At 45.4% G+C, this 17,453-nt stretch overlaps 2 protein-coding genes across 9 annotated transcripts in view; both read right to left on the bottom strand.

Moving 5' to 3' along the window:
* Window positions 1–9,650, bottom strand: part of CFAP70 (cilia and flagella associated protein 70) — a 67,744-nt gene extending 58,094 nt beyond the window's left edge. For 3 of the 5 annotated variants that reach the window (XM_084794935.1, XM_084794938.1, XM_084794939.1), the window contains exons 1-3: window positions 9,560–9,650; window positions 5,269–5,427; window positions 3,959–4,145 (exon numbers count right to left, since the gene is read on the bottom strand). In XM_084794935.1, the coding sequence (XP_084651061.1) occupies window positions 3,959–4,145; window positions 5,269–5,331 (250 nt within the window). In that variant the 5' untranslated portion in view covers window positions 5,332–5,427; window positions 9,560–9,650. The other 2 variants (XM_084794937.1, XM_084794936.1) reach the window with 2 other exon arrangements.
* A 2,811-nt stretch (window positions 9,651–12,461) lies between these two features.
* Window positions 12,462–17,453, bottom strand: part of ANXA7 (annexin A7) — a 31,915-nt gene continuing 26,923 nt past the window's right edge. For all 4 annotated transcript variants that reach the window (XM_084793883.1, XM_084793882.1, XM_084793885.1 and 1 more), the window contains 4 exons: window positions 16,969–17,139; window positions 16,804–16,879; window positions 15,234–15,346; window positions 12,462–13,072 (listed from right to left, as the gene is read on the bottom strand). In XM_084793883.1, coding sequence (XP_084650009.1) covers window positions 12,950–13,072; window positions 15,234–15,346; window positions 16,804–16,879; window positions 16,969–17,139 — 483 coding nt within the window. In that variant the 3' untranslated portion in view covers window positions 12,462–12,949. The remainder of the gene's footprint in view (window positions 13,073–15,233; window positions 15,347–16,803; window positions 16,880–16,968; window positions 17,140–17,453) is intronic.

Below are 17,453 nucleotides of genomic sequence, written 5' to 3'. Positions count from 1 at the left end.
CTAGGTTCATTCAGCACCCTCAATCTTTAGGCTTATGAGCAGGACACGGCAGCATGCGGCTATAGCCCTAGCACTCTGGAGGCAGAGGCACATGGATTTCTGGGAGTTTGAGGCCAGCCTGGTCTACAGAGCTAGTACTAGTCTAGCCAAAGATGTATAGTGAGACCCTTTCTCGAAGGGGGGATCGGCAGGAGAGATGGTTCGGTGGCTGAGACTGGCTGCTCTTCCAGAGGACCAGGATTCAACCCACAGCACTGATATGGTGACTTATGACCATCCACAATTCCAGTTCCAGAGACTCAAGGGCATTGGCATTCGCATGGTACTCATTGGGCATTCCATAGATTTTTGTTTTGCTTTGCTTTGCTTTTTGAGACAGGGTTTCATTGTGGGTAGCCTTGGCTATCCTAAACTCACTTTGTAGACCAGGCTGGCCTTGAACTGACCCGCCTGCCTCTGCCTCCCGGGTGCTGGGATTAAAGGCGTGCACCATCACCACCGCCTGGCTTTACGTTCTCTTTTTTACTGAGTCCCATCAATCATTCCTGAGCTTTTGGTTTGTTTTAAATTTCCAGTGTTCTTCCAGCTGCGGTGGAAGGTTCAGAGCTCAAGGTTACTCTACAGACACACCCCCCCCCCCGAATGTGTGTGCCAGACAGACACACCCCCCAAATGTGTGTGCCCAGACCTCAGATGACCTCAGCTGGAGAACCCAGGCTAACCCGGGCTGTGTAATGAGTTCAGGGCTAAGTCCCCTCCATCGCAAGTCTCTGACTCAATGACCAAACAAGGAGGAGAACTTCATCTGAATACTTTTGTATTTGCTACGGCCTAGGATATGGCTGACTTTTGTTACACAGAAGCTCCTTGTGTGTGGTGAACACATGCCTGTCTCTGCCAATTATCAACAAACACTCTTTTTTTTTTTTCTTTCTAAAGAAAGAGGATGGTGAGACGATTTACTTTTACGATTGGATTTTTCAGAGCCATAGTTGTATTAGGGGACATGTCACCTTCCCATCCATGGCAGCCCAAGGCCTGGTCCTTGTTGAACATTAAAACCACCCAAATCACTCCCAGCTTTTGGAATACTGCTCTCTCCCGTGGCCCACAACTCCCATATGCTCGCCAACGTCCACTGCCCAAAATCTCCAAGTTGAGCTCTTGCCTTTCTCCCAGGAGCTAGGGGACTGCTTCTGTCTTGTGGCTTTGGCTACACATTTAAAAGAACTCTTCATTTCTGCTTTCTTTGTACATTATGGTTAGGAAGAAAACAGTCAAGAAGTCTTTTATTCTGGACTTCAGAGAAACACAGAGCAAAGTGAAGAAGAAAGGGAGAAGCAGTGAGAACAAGGTTGGGACGGACCCCTGCACAGTTAGCTGGTTACCAGGGAGACCACACTTGATGCTTGGAATGGCTAAGCCAGAGAACTTGTCCCTTAAGAGGATCCTGAGACTCTTACTCCAAGAGTTCTTATGGGAAGAACATTAGAGACAGACTGCAAGATCTGGAATGTGGCATGCCTCTCCAAGCCTTGTATCTCTGAGGTGGCAATCTAGAGTTCTGTGGGTTTGGTGAGTACCCCTAGATGTGTCATTGAAAAAACTGGAAAATTACAAAATCAAAAATAAAGACCTGTGGCTGTGCCCCTTTCATGCTGATGGACCCGGGATCAATGAAAAGGCAAGCTGTTGGGTACTCTCTCAGGGAGTTTTCATCAAATTACTCGAAGCTCAAATAAAAAATAAGGAAGATGCTCTTCCTTATCCATCCTTGCCTTCACTCTTTCTGGCAAGTTTTACGCCTCTGCAACCATTGCTAAATCTTTTTTTTTTTTTTTTTTAAGATTTATTTATTTATTATATATACAATGTTCTGCCTGCATGTGTGCCTACACACCAGAAGAGGGCACTAGATCTCACTGTAGATGGTTGTGAGCCACCATGTGATTGCTGGGAATTGAACTCAGGACCTCTGGAAGAGCAGACAGTGCTCTCAACCTCTGAGCCATCTCTCCAGCCCCACTGCTGATTCTTTTACTGAACTTAGAAGCAACCTCTTCAAGCCTGCATTCTTCAGGCCTCAAGATTAGTGACTCCCCAGGATTCATCCAGCTCCAGGATGGGACCGCTCAGAACGCAGTCTAGTGGGGTGAGCGACTACTGGGTTCCCGGTCCTTCCAGGGTGAGACAGCAGCTGGCCGACCATCCTAACCACATCATACAACTCAGTCTAACAGCCCCCGCCTAACATACATGCATTTAGTTGGTTTTGTTCCTCCACAGAGTCCTTGAGTAATACAAAGACTACAGATGAAAACACATGGGACTTGAGAGACAGCTCAGCCGGTGAAGTGCCTGCTGTGTAAGAACCCGACTTTAAAGCCCCAGCACCCACATAAAACTTGGGAGCCTGTGGCAAGCACGTGTGCGTCCAGGTGTTGTGGGTTGAATAAGAGTGGCCCCCATGGCTGGGCGTGGTGGCGCCCACCTTTAATCCCAGCCCTCGGGAGGCAGAGGCAGGTGGATCGCTGTGAGTTGGAGGCCAGCCTGGTCTACAAAGTAAGTCCAGGACAGCCAAGGCTACACAGAGAGACCCTATCTCGAAACAAACAGACAAACAAACAAAAAGAATGGCTCCCATTAAAAAAAAAAAGAATGGCCCCCATAAGCTCATATAGGAGGTGTGGCCTTGTTGGAGTAAGTGCAGCTTGGTTGGAGGAAGTGTGTCCCTGGGGGGTGGGGCTTGGGGGTTTCAAACGCTCAAGCCAGGCCCAGTATCTCTCTCTCTTCCTGAACCGGATGTACAACTCTCCGCTGCTTCTCCAGCACAATGTCTGCCTGTGTGCCACCATCCTGCCAGGATGATAACGGACTCAGCCTCTGAATGCAGGCAGAGGCCCCAACCAAATGCTTTTGTAAGAGTCGCCATAGTCATGGTGCCTCTTCACAGCAATAAAACATTTAGTAAGACATTATGTTCTGGTGGGGGTTGGCTAATCTTGAGACAGCTGGATTCCTGGAGATAATTGGCCAGCCAGGGAGAGACCTTATCTCAAAAACCGAGGTGGACAGTAACAGGGGAAGACACCTGGCATTGATCTTTGGCCTCTGCACATATACACATGTACATGTACGCGCACCAAAACACATGTGCACACAACTCGCCTAAACACACATGCACGCACACCCACAGAGAGAGAGAGAGCGCGAGCGCAGATTAAAACAAAATGAAGTAAATGAGCTAGAACACAAGTGTAATTTGTTCCAAATTACATCAGAGATAAATATATGACCTACACATGGAAACCTATAAAGACATAGACACAGAAACTATCCACCTATCCATCTAATTCACTCAGCAAAGAATATTTGAGCATCTGTTGTGCTGCAGCTATTTCTAGGAATTGAAAATTCTGGAATAAACTAAATACAGCCCTGATTTTAATAAGCTCATCCTTTAGCAGGAGAGGCAGATGGAAGCTGGCCATCAGGATGGTGTGTATACAAAAGCACAGATACCACAGGATGTCCAGTTATGCTGGACTATCAAATAAACAATCAACAATGTAAAAGTCTGCATCAAGGTCTGTGAGGTTTGGTTTTGTTTTTTTGAGACATGGTTTCTCTGTGTAGCTGTGGCTGTCCTGGACTCACTTTGTAGACCAGGCTGGCCTCGAACTCACAGAGATCTGCCTGCCTCTGCCTCCTGAGTGCTGGGATTAAAGGCGTGTGCCACCACACCTGGCTTTTGTTGTTGCTGCTGCTGCTGTTTTTACCGCTTCCCCCTAAAACCTGGCAACTATAAATATTGAGATATAAAGGAAACATCTAAAAGAGAAAATTAGAAAAAAACTGATTAAAACTAGCATGTCATGGTTTTGGGTAGCAGAAGCAGACAAAACAAAGGCCACCGCGCTGTTACGGAGCATGTTCTTCCCCCATCACAGGGACTCACGGAATAAAGGTTTGTGGGCGAGGTCATCTAAAGTGACTCCACCATCTGGGTTGAGCTCAATGCTGCTGGTAAAGTTGTACTTTGCAGTTCCTTCGGGAGAGATGGTGATTTTTGCGGAGTCTCCGAGAACTACCTGGTTGAATTCTGCACGGACAAAAGTAACTGGGGTGTCTCCTTTGAAGCCTTTCTGTGGGTAGAAGCTTCATGTTAGAGTTCCAAATGTATAATTTTCCTGTGTATCTGACAACCTATCTGGACTTGGAATAAATATTTTCTGTTTTTCTCTAACATGCTTCACCACAAACACAAAATGAGACAAATTAGAAAATCATTAAAAATGCAGTTCTAGCTAACCGCAACATTCTACTGAAGTGTCACTAAAGTTTAAAACTCACTTTTTGTATTGTCTGATTATAAAAATATACTGTCGCATCTTTAAAAAGTGAGAAAAATAGCTGGGCATGGTGGCGCACATCTTTAATCCCAGCACTTGGGAGGCAGAGGCAGGTGGATCCCTGTGAGTTCGAGGCCAGCCTGGTCTGCAAAGCGAGTTCAGGACAGCCAGAGCTATTACACAGAGAAACCTTGCTTCGAAAACAAAACAAAGCAAAACAGAACAAAAAAGTAAAAAAAATTACACAGGGAATTAAATTTCCTGTGGCCTTATTTTAATGTATGGGCACTATTAACACTTCAGAATATAGTTTTATGGTTTTTGTAAATATAGTTCATGTATATATACATATATATGTATATGTATATATATAATATACAATATTAAACAGAGATAATTATATTTTTTTAAAGAACAGCTATGTAACTTCAGGACAATAAACATTTTCCCATTTCATTATTCACCTATTTTTTAGTAGTTATTACAGGTCTATTTTTTGAAATAGTAAAGCGAAATTAATCATAGAGAGAATTCAGAAAGATCCTTTTGAAAAGAAAGGGAAAAAAGGAATTATAAGTCAGATGTGGTGGCTCGTGCTAAAATTCAGCATCTGGGAGGTTGAGACAGGAGCATTGCAGTGAATTTGACACCAGCCTGAGCTAGTGAAACTCTGTCTTAGAAAAAAGGGAATGCGGAGGGGGGAGAAAATCACGGCAAAACAGAAACAATTTGTTCAAACCCTGTAAGATCTAGTACTCAAAAGGCGAAGTATTTTAGACACACAACATTATGACTTGTATAAACTAACCACACGGAGCACAGTGGAGAAGATTGCTATGCTCCTCCACATGAGAGAAAAATGATGCAAAACTTCAATCTTGCCCCACCCCATGCTCTTTTCCAAGAGTCAACTTACCAAATCATATCCATTGGTCACAGTAATGTGCACCGTTCTGCTTGGGGATGACACAGGCTCCATGTCAGCACTCGGTCAAAGTCTCTCTGGTCTTCTTTGGCCTCTGTGAAGGTAACTAACAGACGAGTCTGTACCACACCACACCCAGGACCACAGGAGCTGCAGACACATCATAGACCAGCGCTGTTTAATCCCCCTTTGCCACTCCTGCTGCTGGACAGGAAGTGGTTTCAGGAGGTGTCCCATGAGCACGGCTCAACTAAAGGGATGCTAAGGGTTCCCAAACACACCACTGACCTATGAAATGCAAAGGACAGGGACTTGGAGCCCCATCCATCACCCACTGTTCTCCCTGCATCTCCTCCGTAGTCTGAGAGGTTCCCTTCCTAGATTGTGTCTTAGTTTTTACAGAATCTTGATACAACAAAAACATATGTCTCTCTATGTGTATTTTCAAATAATTTTACAAACAATTTCAAAAGTAAATTATTGCCCAGGTGTGATAACATATACCTCTGTAACCTCAGCACTCGGGGAGCTGAGGCTGGACAACTGTGAGTTCTAGGCCAACCTGGTCTACATGGTGAATTCAAAACCAGTCACCCAGGGCGACACAGACAAACACTGTCCCACTAAATAAGTATGTCTGTTTTGAGACAGGATCTCACATAGCCCAGGTTAGCCATGTGAGAACTAGTTAGCACTGTCAACGTGACAAGTCTACAATCTCCTGGGATTGTATGCCTCTAAGGGGCGGTCTTGGTCATGTTGAGGTGGAAAGACTGACCCACTGTGGGTGGCAGCATTCCCTGGGCTGGGGATCTTGGACTGTATGAGTGGAGAAAACCAAGTGAGCACTGGCAGCAGGCACAAGCTGCTCTTGGACTGCTGACGAATGTCACCAGGCTCCCCAAGCTTCTGGGGTCTGGCTTCCCTACCGTGGTAGATGGTGATGTGGACTTGTGAGCTAAAATCAAGCCTTCCCCGCCTTAACTTACTTTTGTCAGAGTATTTTTTATCACAGTGACAAATAAAGGATCTTAGACAGCTAAGGATGACCCTGAACTCCCAATCCTCCTGCCTCTACCTCCTGGGATGATTTGAGATTATGCTCTGCTGTGGGTCAAATCCAAGCCTTCATGAATGCTATGCAGGGACCATGCTAAGGGAACCACACACCCCAGTCTGGTTTTTTTTCCCCCTCAAAGGCTGGGTTTTATAATTCAATCTGGAGCAGACTATGATGAGAACAAGCCTCGTACAAATTGCTGCCAGGCAAGTAAACTAGCACAGCCAGTGTGATAATCCACATGGAGATTCCTCAAGAAAATAAAAATAAGGGGCAGACGCTGGGCGTGGTGGCGCAGACCTTTAATCCCAGCACTCCAGAGGTAGAGGCAGGTGGATCTCTGTGAGTTCAAGACCAGTCTGGTCTACAAACTGAGCTCAGGACAGCTAGGACCACAGAAGAAACCTTGTCTCAAAAAAAATGTTTTAAAGTGTGTGTGGCGGGGGGCACAGGCGATGGCTCAGTGGTAAAGAGCACTGCTGTCTCCCAGGTCCCTGCTTCCATCCCAGCACCCACATGGTGGCTTACAGCCGCCTGTAATTCTAATTCCAGTGGATCTGACATGGTCTGCTGACCTCCAAGGACACCAGGCCTTGGTGTACAGACATACATTCAAGCAAAACATACATACACATAAACAAGTAAAAATAAAACATATTATCCATCCATACCACTCTCAGGTGCTCACTGCATCAATACTCACAGCAGTCAAGGTATGGAAGCAACCTGGAAGCTCACAAGATGAATAAAGAACATATTATATACATACCATATACATGCTATACATATACAAGAAACCGTAAAGGAGAATGAACTTATGCTAGTAATAGAAAAATGGGTGGAACTGGATATTATTGTATTAAGGAAAACATCTCAGACTCAGCAAGGCATATGTGTATATTTTCTCTCATATGAGGTGTGTGTGTGTGTGTGTGTGTGTGTGTGTGTGTGTGTAGTATATATGATGAGAAAGTAGAGGGGGTATGTAGGAAGAGGAAGGGATAAAGGGAAGAGGGATGAAAAAGGATAATGTAAGGGGAAAAAGACAAGCATCTCACTCCCTCTCGCGTGTGGAGCCTAGGTTTAAACACACATTACATGAAAGCAGATGCAGGCTATTTGGGGGTGGGGGATAAAGGGGAAAAGTCAGAGACAAACAGGAGCAATGGAGAGGATCTGAGCTACGTCCAATGACAGCGATGACGTGACTGGACCTCTCACAAAGGGATCGGTCATAAAGGGAATTTTTGTTTTAGATGTTTACTGAACATAAACTTAAAACCTGAAGCAGAACTCGCCTGTGAGGGCATACTGAGTTATATCTCGCTGGGGTGGGTGATGCCAAAAGAGCAGCCACCTGCCCCCTCAGGCTCCCTAGTTACCCCCCCCCCTTTCCCAGCAACTCCGTCAGATCTTATGTTGTCGTTGTTTTACTTTTTTTCCCCCCCAGACAGGGTTTCTCTGTATAGCCCTGGATATCCTGGACTCGCTTTGCTGACCAGGCTGGTCTCGAACTCACAGAGATCCGCCCAAGTGCTGGGATTACAGGCAGTTACAAGTGTGCACCACCACGCCTGGCTGACTCCCTCAATCTTGTGCTTGCCTAAAAGCCTTAGGTTCTTTACCCAAACGCTTCTAGGCTCTCTCAGGGCCTCAGTGGCACTGGTGATTTCCTTACAAATGAATATTTGGAACGCCTCTTTGTGCCGGGCCCTGTCTCTCTGGTAAATTTGTACCACACGAATTAGCTTGTTTATCTTCTTTGTCCTAGATTAACACAAACACACACACACACATACACACACACACGTCTTTGACTGACTTTTAAAAATTTTAATCCATTCCATTTCTGTCAAACTCACTAACTGAGCAAACTTTATTAAGTTAGAGACAGGGTTAGATTCAGAGGACAGAAGAGAAAAGATATAAGCCCCAAGTCTAGTGAGGGAGCGATGCATAAACAGACCAGGAGATGTAAGCTTTGTGACAGGAGCCTGACAGAGAACCAGGGGATGGGGAGGGAATTAACCTTTGATTATGACTTGTACATACTAAAGCCTTTACATATCCCATACAGGAAGAAGGAAACTGGGTTTCATACAAGTTTTTTATCTTACCAGTCATCACCGAGCAGGGATGTGCTGCCGCTGAGACCTAACTGCGTGTGTGTGACTGTGCATACCGGGAAGATCTCATGGGAGGGGACCTGAAGCTAAAAGAACAGGGTTTTGTAGTTGTTCGTTTGTTTCTGTTCCTAGAGACAGGATTTCTCTGTGTAGCCTTGGCTGTCCTGGATTCACTTCGTAGACCAGGCTGGCCTCGAACTCACAGCAATCCTCCTGCCTCTGCCTCCCGAGTGCGCCACCACACCCAGCGATAAAGAATAGTTTTAACCGCCAATAAACTGCCTCATGTGTTTACAGAAAAAAAAAAAAAAAAAAAAGAATAGTTTTAAATGGAGGCTGTTCTAGGCAGAAAGAAAAGACGTTAAAAGGTTCAAAGACAAATGCCAAAAAGTTAATCAAGCACCTCAGTATGTTTGGATCATAATGCGAGAATAAATCTGGAGACCAAAGCGGAGAAATAGTTCTGTTGTGTTACTGGGTTAAGCTGCCTCCTCCGCGTCCTAGTGAATACTTTGGAACCTTTGCATTCTTTGCCTTCCTATTTTTTCCTCTTCCGTCTATCTTTCTAAGAGCAGATACCACAGTTATTCATCAACTTTAAACACTTCCTAGTCCATGAAGATTCTCTCCCATTCACAGTGTGCTGTGAAGCCAGCCTGTTCTCCCTTCTTGTTTATGAGGATAGAGGTTTTGTTGGTTTACCCCGCGCTGCTGGGCAGACAGCACAGAGCCTCACGCACTCTGTGCAAGCAAGCACTTTTCTGATCCACAGTCCCAGACGTGGAGATTTAAGACTTTCTTACTGCACAACTGTGCCCCTAGACAAATGCCCAACTCTTGCTCTTGCCTTCAACAAGGCGTGCGCTCCTGTCACAGGCTCAGAAGCAGCGACACCGCAGCCAGCGACAAGGGGACCAGATGGAGGAAGAAATGGCTGGACCCTGCTCTGGGTAAGGCGAGATCTTGGGCATAGCTGGGCTGGGCTTTCAACCTGGCCTTAGCTTAAGGAGAAGAGTGGGAAATCCTGGAAGAAAAGGTCTGCGGAGTGGGAATAACACTTTTACTTACGGCCTCTAACAGGGAGTAACTAACTTACTTGAGACAGACGCAGGTCATGTTGTCTGTAACTATAGCAACCAGCTAGGTCTCGTGAGAACTTGTTTTTCCCAGCTCCCGGAAGGAAGGTCCAAGCTTGTGCTCTGAAAACCACGCCCCTTGAGTGCTGTCTCTTTTTCTTTTTGCAAGTTTGGGTAGAATGATAAAACTAAAAGGAACTTTTGTTAAAGAAGCCTAGTTAGACCACGTCTCAAAAAACGAGAGAGAGACAGACAGAGATAGACACAGAGACAGAGACAGAGAGACAGAAAGGGGGGGGGAGGGAAGAAGGGAACGAGGAAGGGAGGGAGGGAGAGGAGGGAGAAAAGAAAAAAGCCTTTTACCAGAAACACGTGTGAATACTTTTTAGTAGGGTGCTGTGGCTCCTGCCTCTTGTTCCAGCTACCTGGGAAGCTGAGGCAAAGCATGGCTTGCGTAGGCGTTTGAGGCTAGCCTGGACAACACAAAAGCCTTTTTCCCTTCAAAAGTAAACTAATAATTTAGGTCTTTTCCTCAAAATACCAGTATCTTAAATGCTGACTCTTGGACCTTAGGAGATCGTTCTTCGGTTAAGGGCCTTTGTGTTCTACAGGACCCAAGCTCGAGTCACAGTACCCAAAGGGTAGCTAGTTCCAAGTGATTCCGTGCCCTTTGCCTCTGTGTCTGCGGTGGTGGCGCACGCCTTTAATGCCAGCACTTGGGAGGCAGAGGCAGGCGGATCTCTCCAGTTCGAGGATATCCTGGGCTACAGCCTGAATTCCAGGGCAGCCAGGGCTACACAGAGAAACCTTGTCCCCCAAAAAAACCAAAAATTAAAAAAGGCACAGTGGCATACTCATGTAATCCCAGGCTGCAGAGAGGCAGAGGCAGGTGGATCTCTGAGTTTGAGGCCAGCCTGGTCTACAGAGTGAGGCTAGGATAGCTCAGGCTGGATATGCACAGCAAATTCCAGGCCAGCTAGCGCTACATAGCCAGATGCTTCCTGTGCATGCAGAGCACACACTATACCACTAAGCTTGGCCTCCAGCGCTGACCGTACCTAATAATATCATCAGGAGTATGTGTGCAGGGTCTAATGAATTGCTATCAAAATCCCAACTGACTGATAGGTTAGGAGTGTGAATTGTTCTTGTAGAGGCCCACGTCTGCCTCCTAGCACCTATGCTGGGTGGGAACTGATTGTGACTCCAGCTCCAGGGGACCCCAGGTCACCTGATGCCTCCAGTCTTCATGGGCACCTGTACCCACACAAAGACACGCACATACATACATCATTTGAAACATAATATAAACCTTCTAAAAGCCACTGTTGACTTTTTTGTCAGAAAATAACAAGAGGACTCAGGCTTCTCTATTCCATAGTACCTTATAAAAGGACTGGTCTAGAAGGTACTAGGCAAGATGTAAGAGCAGACAGTACAGGCCAAAGAGTGAATTGAGAGTTGAGAAATACACAACAGCTACGACCAACAGATTTTAAACACGATTGCCAAGAGAATCCAAGGAGATAACGACGGACACCCAAGCCTACCAAGTCCAGTGTGGTGAAGCAATTTGCTTATTCAGACTGACACACATGGCCTCGGGAGCATTTCTGATTATTAGTAAGATAATATGACATCTGGAGTCTCTGCAGCTTAGAGGGCCAGCCTTGCACAGGCCGCCGCTGTCAGAGCTGCCTGGTGGTCAGCAAGGCTTTCCTGCCACATGGCGTGAATCATCCTAACAGCTGGCCTTGGAATGGAAACGTGTCTCAAGAACATCAGTGAAGTTTCCAAAATCTCTGAAGAGTTAAGGGTTTGCTTACGTAAGCTCGTCTTATTTAAGTGAACATCATATGGCCTTTTAGTCCTGCTGGCTGAGGCAGAGTCTCTGTCCATTTGTAGCAGGAAACAGCTATCGGTGTGAGTTACTGTGGCTTTTCACACTCTGAACTCCAACCTATCACAGACATCAGGACAAGTTGCAGAGTCTTTTCTTGACAAAGTTCCAGAGACCTCCGGCTGATCACCACTGCCCCTACATATTTTGTATAGTCCAGGTGTGATTTTGTAAAGAAATCTGCTATATCTCCTAAAACTGTTTTTTCTCTTTTGTTTCTCAGCCCTTAAGGAAAATCATACAGGGAAAACCTTTTACCCACTGAGAATGTTGAAAGAGGGCATCTGGTCAAAGGCTTGAGATAGAGTTTTTTGCTCTGTGAGCACCCAAGCAGAAACAGCATGAAAGAAAGTTAAGGCTTTGACATAACAGCACCTGGCTAGATACTGTTACCTGCAGAAATGTTTCCTTAGGATCTGCTTTGAGAGCACTAGGTGGGCTTGGAGCATCATACTTCACAGACGGTTTACAATAGAGGAGCCCTTGGCAGTCAGCCCAGGCTTAGATAGCATAGCTGTTGGTTTGGGACTGGGAGTAAGTCAAGTTCTTTCTTTATTGGAGAACATTTAGCTCAAGCTATGCTGCTACCACAATCTTGTAAATACAATGGCTTTAGCCCGGAGAAATTTATGATTAAACTTTCCTGAGTATTGTTTAAGTCAAGAGAGACGGATAGATGGGCAACAGCAAGGAAGAAGAGAGGTAGAAAGATGGGTGACAACGAGCAAGGGATCAGTCAGTCAGTAAGCAGGACAGAGACAGAAGAAAAGTTCTCCTGGGATTTAAGACCTTCAGCTTGTATGACATATGCTTGAGTCTCCAAGTATTTCCTTTTGCTCCGTTCCTCAACCTCTCCTCAGCAACTAGTTCCTCTAGCTAGTTGTTCAAACAACGGTTGGTTTCCCTTAACCAGCCGTTCACCGGCTGCTCAGTTCTCCCTAGTGTGCGGACCCACCTTTCTTCTCTCCTCTTCGCCAGTCCTGGAGCTGGTCTTGGGGAGCGGCACAAACCAGACCAGCATGTTAGGTTACTGTGGTTTTTATTCAATTTGAAATCCCGATTAAAATAACAGCGGTAACAATGAAGCTTTACAAATATTATAGCATTTCTCTATTACTGATATGGCTTTTATACTGATTTGACATAGAAAGGAAAAGTGACATTAGAATTAAGGCAGTAGTAACATGTGCAAACCAAGCACGTCCCCTGACACAGTCCTTAGTAAAAAGCTGCTCTGTAGCCGGGTGGGCGTGGTGGCGCACACCTTTAATCCCAGCACTCGGGAGGCAGAGGCAGGTGGATCACTGTGAGTTCGAGGCCAGCCTGGTCTACCAAGTGAGTCCAGGACAGCCAAGGCTACACAGAGAAACCCTGTCCCGAAAAACAAACAAAGAAACAAACAAACAAAAAGCTGCTTTGCTCTGGTGGTGTCTGACATGGCTGCATGCAGGTGTCCTTGCTTGGAAGGATAAGCTCTGAATAGCTTCATTCATTAAAAAAACAATCCTTCTCACTGGCCAACAATGGCCAGAAGCAGCTTTCTGTAATCGCCACTCGTGTCACTTGCGATCATTGTGCTTAGGGTCTTCTGATACATCTGGGTGAACATCTGCTTTATCTGAACAAGGTCAATCTGTAAGAAATGACAGGACAGGAAAAAAAATCTGTTAAAAAGAAAATGCATTTGTTTGCCTAATAATAAATACATAATAATCAGAATTTAGGAAGGACAAACACCAAATGCCCAACATTCCAGAATTATTGCTCAAACTGGTGCTGACACCACCAGTGGAGATCTTGTTTGCTACTTTTGAAAACACTGGACAGATGTGATATGAGTGACATCTGTTACTAAATATCAGTCATTTGAGAATAGACAATAGTTATCTGACAACAGGGTAGCTTTATACAACATGTATAATATAGTGAGTGCTGGTAAGGGTGCCAAAAAGTGGGAGCACTTGTACACCCCTGGTGGGAACAGTGTGGTGATTAAAGAAAGGTTCTACAGAATTTTGCTGTCACCCAGCAACTGCATCTCTTGCTCTATTCCCAAAGAAGTAGCTGGGACTTGAGGGATTAGCATACTCCATGCGCATCACAGCGGCTTTCATAAAGCGCAGGAGGCAGAAGCAAAGCAAGTATGCACAGACAGACAAGTGGACAGAGCTGTACACAGATACAGCGCGTTGTTATTCAGCCCTAAAATGAAACTTCTGACATACGATGCCATCTCACATTCTGGGAAGTCTCCACTAAGTCCAAGAAGCCAATCTCAAAAACCTGCGTGACTCCAACTGCTCCGGGAACCTGGTGCCATCAACGCAGGACAGAAGGTCCTGTGGCAACTGCTGACTGTTAGGAGGAGGAGGAGGGCAGGGGTGACTGCTTCTTGAGCATGAATTTTCAACTCTGCAATATGGAAAAAGTTCTAGAAGATGTACAGTGTAGAACTATGTGACTATATTTACTGCCAAGGTACACTTAAAATGGGTAAAACAGTGAACTTTATTATGTGTATTTTATTTGAATTTAAGAATAGATTCTGGGGGCTGGAGAGATGGCTCAGAAGTTAAGAGCACTGTTGGCTCTTCCAGAGGTCTCGAGTTCCCTGAAACCACATGGTGGCTCACAGCCATCTATAATGTGATCTGATGCCCTCTTCTGGCATGCAGGTGTACATATAGGCAGAACACTATACACATAAATTTTTTTATAAAAGAATAGATTCTACTTAGATAATTTAAGTGTACACATAAACACATACCAAGATTTTAAAAATTTTGCCAGGCATGGTGGCACACGGCTTTAATCAGTCAGGAGGTACAGGTAAAAGCATCTCTGTGAGTCTGAGGTCAGCCTAGTCTACACAGTGAGTTCTAAGAGACCCTGTCTCAAACAAAATCAACCAAACAAAAACCACAAATTTTGTTTGCCTTTCTAAAAAAAAAAAAGACTACCTTCTGTAGTATTACTTAATAATATAAACTTTCAACTAAAAATATAAATGAAGCTGGACATGGTGGCGCACGCCTTTAATCCCAGCGCTTGGGAGACAGAGGCAGGTAGGTATCTGTGAGTTTGAGGTCTGCCTGGATACAAAGTGAGTTCCAGGACAGCCAGAGCTGTTCCCAGAGAAACCCTGTCTCAACAAAACAAAACAAAAATAAAATAAAAATTAAAAAATATACCAATATATAAAGTAGAAACTGATTAAAGATTTTCTAATTAATAAGGATGCTAATGTTGACATCGTAACAGATGAATCTACATAAGTATTTTCATTTTTTCCATGCCAAGTAAAAGAATAAGCCAGGAACCAAAGCTTTGCTCAGTGACAGAGTAATTGCTTAGCACGCACAAGCATGCACCATGGTTTGATTCCCAGCACTGCAAAACAAAAAACAAAAAACCCAAAAAATAATAAACAATCAATTAATAAGCAAGCCAGACACATGATGCATGTCTGTAGTCCCAGCTACTAGGCAGCTGAGGCAAAAGACCACTTGAACTCAAGAGTTTGGGGTCAGCCTGGACAATTTAACGAGACCCCAGTCTCCTTAAAAAACAAACAAACAAAAAAAAACCCCAAAACCAAAAAGCTTGCAATTTCCCATAAACTCTAAGTAGGAAAGGCTTTGTGCTGTCTTCACTGAGGGGCATGAGTCTGTTTACTGCTGCAGTCTCCGCACGGAGGGCACATCACTCCTCAGGGTTTCATGGTCCTGGACACCGATGAAATCACCGTTCTAAATCAAGCACAAAGTGACCCGGGAAGTGCCGCCTCGTCTCACCTCACTGCGAGTGACCACAATCCTGACCAGCGTGGAGTCATCTGTGCCCACACCCCTCATGGAGTGGTAGAGCCGTTCAGCGAAGAAGGCAGGCCTGCTGAGGGCGCACTGCACTGCAAGGCACACAAGCGTTAGAATGGAGTCTGGGCCTGACCAGCCAGCCGGCTCCTGTGTGTGGTACAGAGGTACGCCACTGGTGGCTCATGTACCGCTTTAAGCCTGCATCCCTTTTTACACAGAAAACTGAAGTGTGTGGATAATGACTTTTCTCAGCACATCTCAATCTCTGCCGCCGTGTCAGCAGGCAACTTTCAATGCCAGAGGGCTCGCTCTAGCAATACAGGCACTTTCTCTGTACAGACGCACTGATGCTGGTTCTTTACAGTGTGAAATTCTCCAATCCTTAGCAAGTGTACCCTAGACGAAGTAACGTACTAATCAAAGAAGTGATAAAAATCTGAATTCTTCACATTAAGAATATAATCTTGAGGGCCACCAGGGGGGCCTTGGCACTTACGGACAGCAGCCTGAATTTGACTCCCCCCCCCCCCCCCCCCCGAGATCCAGCTTACAGGGGGAAGCAAGAACTGCCTCCGTGAAATGTCTTCCATTCTCCACACGTGTGCAGTGGCATGCATGTGCCCACCACACACACATTCTCACACACAGTAAATACAATTAGGTTAAAGGATATGAAAGTGTCTTTTAGGGGCTGGGGATATGGCTCCTTATCTACCATGCATAGGCCCTATGTTCAACACACACACACACACACACACACACACACACACACACACACACACACAATCATTTGGCTGAGAAAAAGTTATGAATACAGTTGAAGAGAAAACAGATTGTCAAAGATTTGAAGATCTTTGGATTTCAAACATTTGGAACTCTGAGTCACTGGAAACTTACTTAGCACGGTGAGTTCCCACAGATGGCAGAGGGTACACACTGCCCACTACCATCGCTTTAGGCACAGTCACTACAGGAACACTCCCAGGCACTCCACTGCCATCACCAAGGTGTGGGCAGAGCCTCGTTCCTGTGGCGTCTGTGGTCAGAATCCCCAAACACCTGGGCGCCAGATCACCAGAAACACACTGAAGAGGCTCACTGTGTTGAACACTTCTATGGTGTGTTCTGCGGGTTCAACACGGTGCTCCGTGTGCTGCATGTGGGGGCGTGCCCATTTAATCCCAGCACTTAGGCAGAGTCAGGTGGACCTTTGTGAATCTGAGGCCAACCAGATTTACATAGTGAAACCCTGTCTCAATAAATAAGTAAATTAACTTTAAAAAAAAAAGGTGTTTTGTGTCTTTCTCATTCAGTAAAAGGGAGAGCTACAGTAGACAGCAGTCTTCTCACAGTACTCAATAAAGATAACAAATGAAAGTCAAATCACCTTAAACAAATCATCAATCCTTTTGGACACACACCATCAACCATTCATAGGATCCTGTATCAAACACAGGACTCACTCAGCTCCTGCCTAAGCAGACTCTGGGGAGGTTACTGGAATCATTCAACAGAAAACAAAGTGAGGCAGAGTGCCTCAGAGTCTTACAGATGGTCTTCAAACCACTTTCAATGTATCCAGAGAACTCTCGGCTTACGCTGCTCAGCAAATCTCGATTGGCCATCTGCAAACAAACAAACAAACAAAAAAAATGACAGAGTCAAGCGTTTTGATGCCCTGGGATGCACTCCAAACCTTGGGAAGAGTCCGTACCCTGGAATAGGCCTCCATGGTGGCTCTCAGCTGCGGGAAGCTTCTGGTGGCGAGGATCATGTTGAAGCAGGATTCATCGGTCCCTAGCTTCCCCTCACCGGCCTGATAGAGGCGCTGAGCATCTTCCTGAGCCAGCTGGTGGTTTACACTCTGGTTTTCATCACGGTTTCCCTGCAGGAGAAAGGCAGAAACTGGAGGTGGAATTCTTTCCTCAGTCACTTTGGGATTTACAGGGGTAGCCTATCAAACGTGGGCACATCAAGGCTGCGGTGTGTATGTTTTTCCTTTCCAAATCAGTCGCACTTAGTTTTGGATTCTGGGATACACGGCCATGGTGTAATATGGTTAAAGTCGGGGGGTTTCAGGGCTTTAAGGGCCAAATCACAGCTGACTATCTTTAACAAGGGAATGTAAACTATCACTCAAATGGGAAACGTAACCCTCTTTAGCTGGGATTTGAGACCAAAACATTCCTATACAAGTGT

Source organism: Acomys minous (assembly GCF_964271855.1).
Source record: "Acomys minous genome assembly, chromosome: 9".
NCBI lineage: Eukaryota > Metazoa > Chordata > Mammalia > Rodentia > Muridae > Acomys > Acomys minous.
This window is presented reverse-complemented; position numbering and strand designations above follow the sequence as displayed.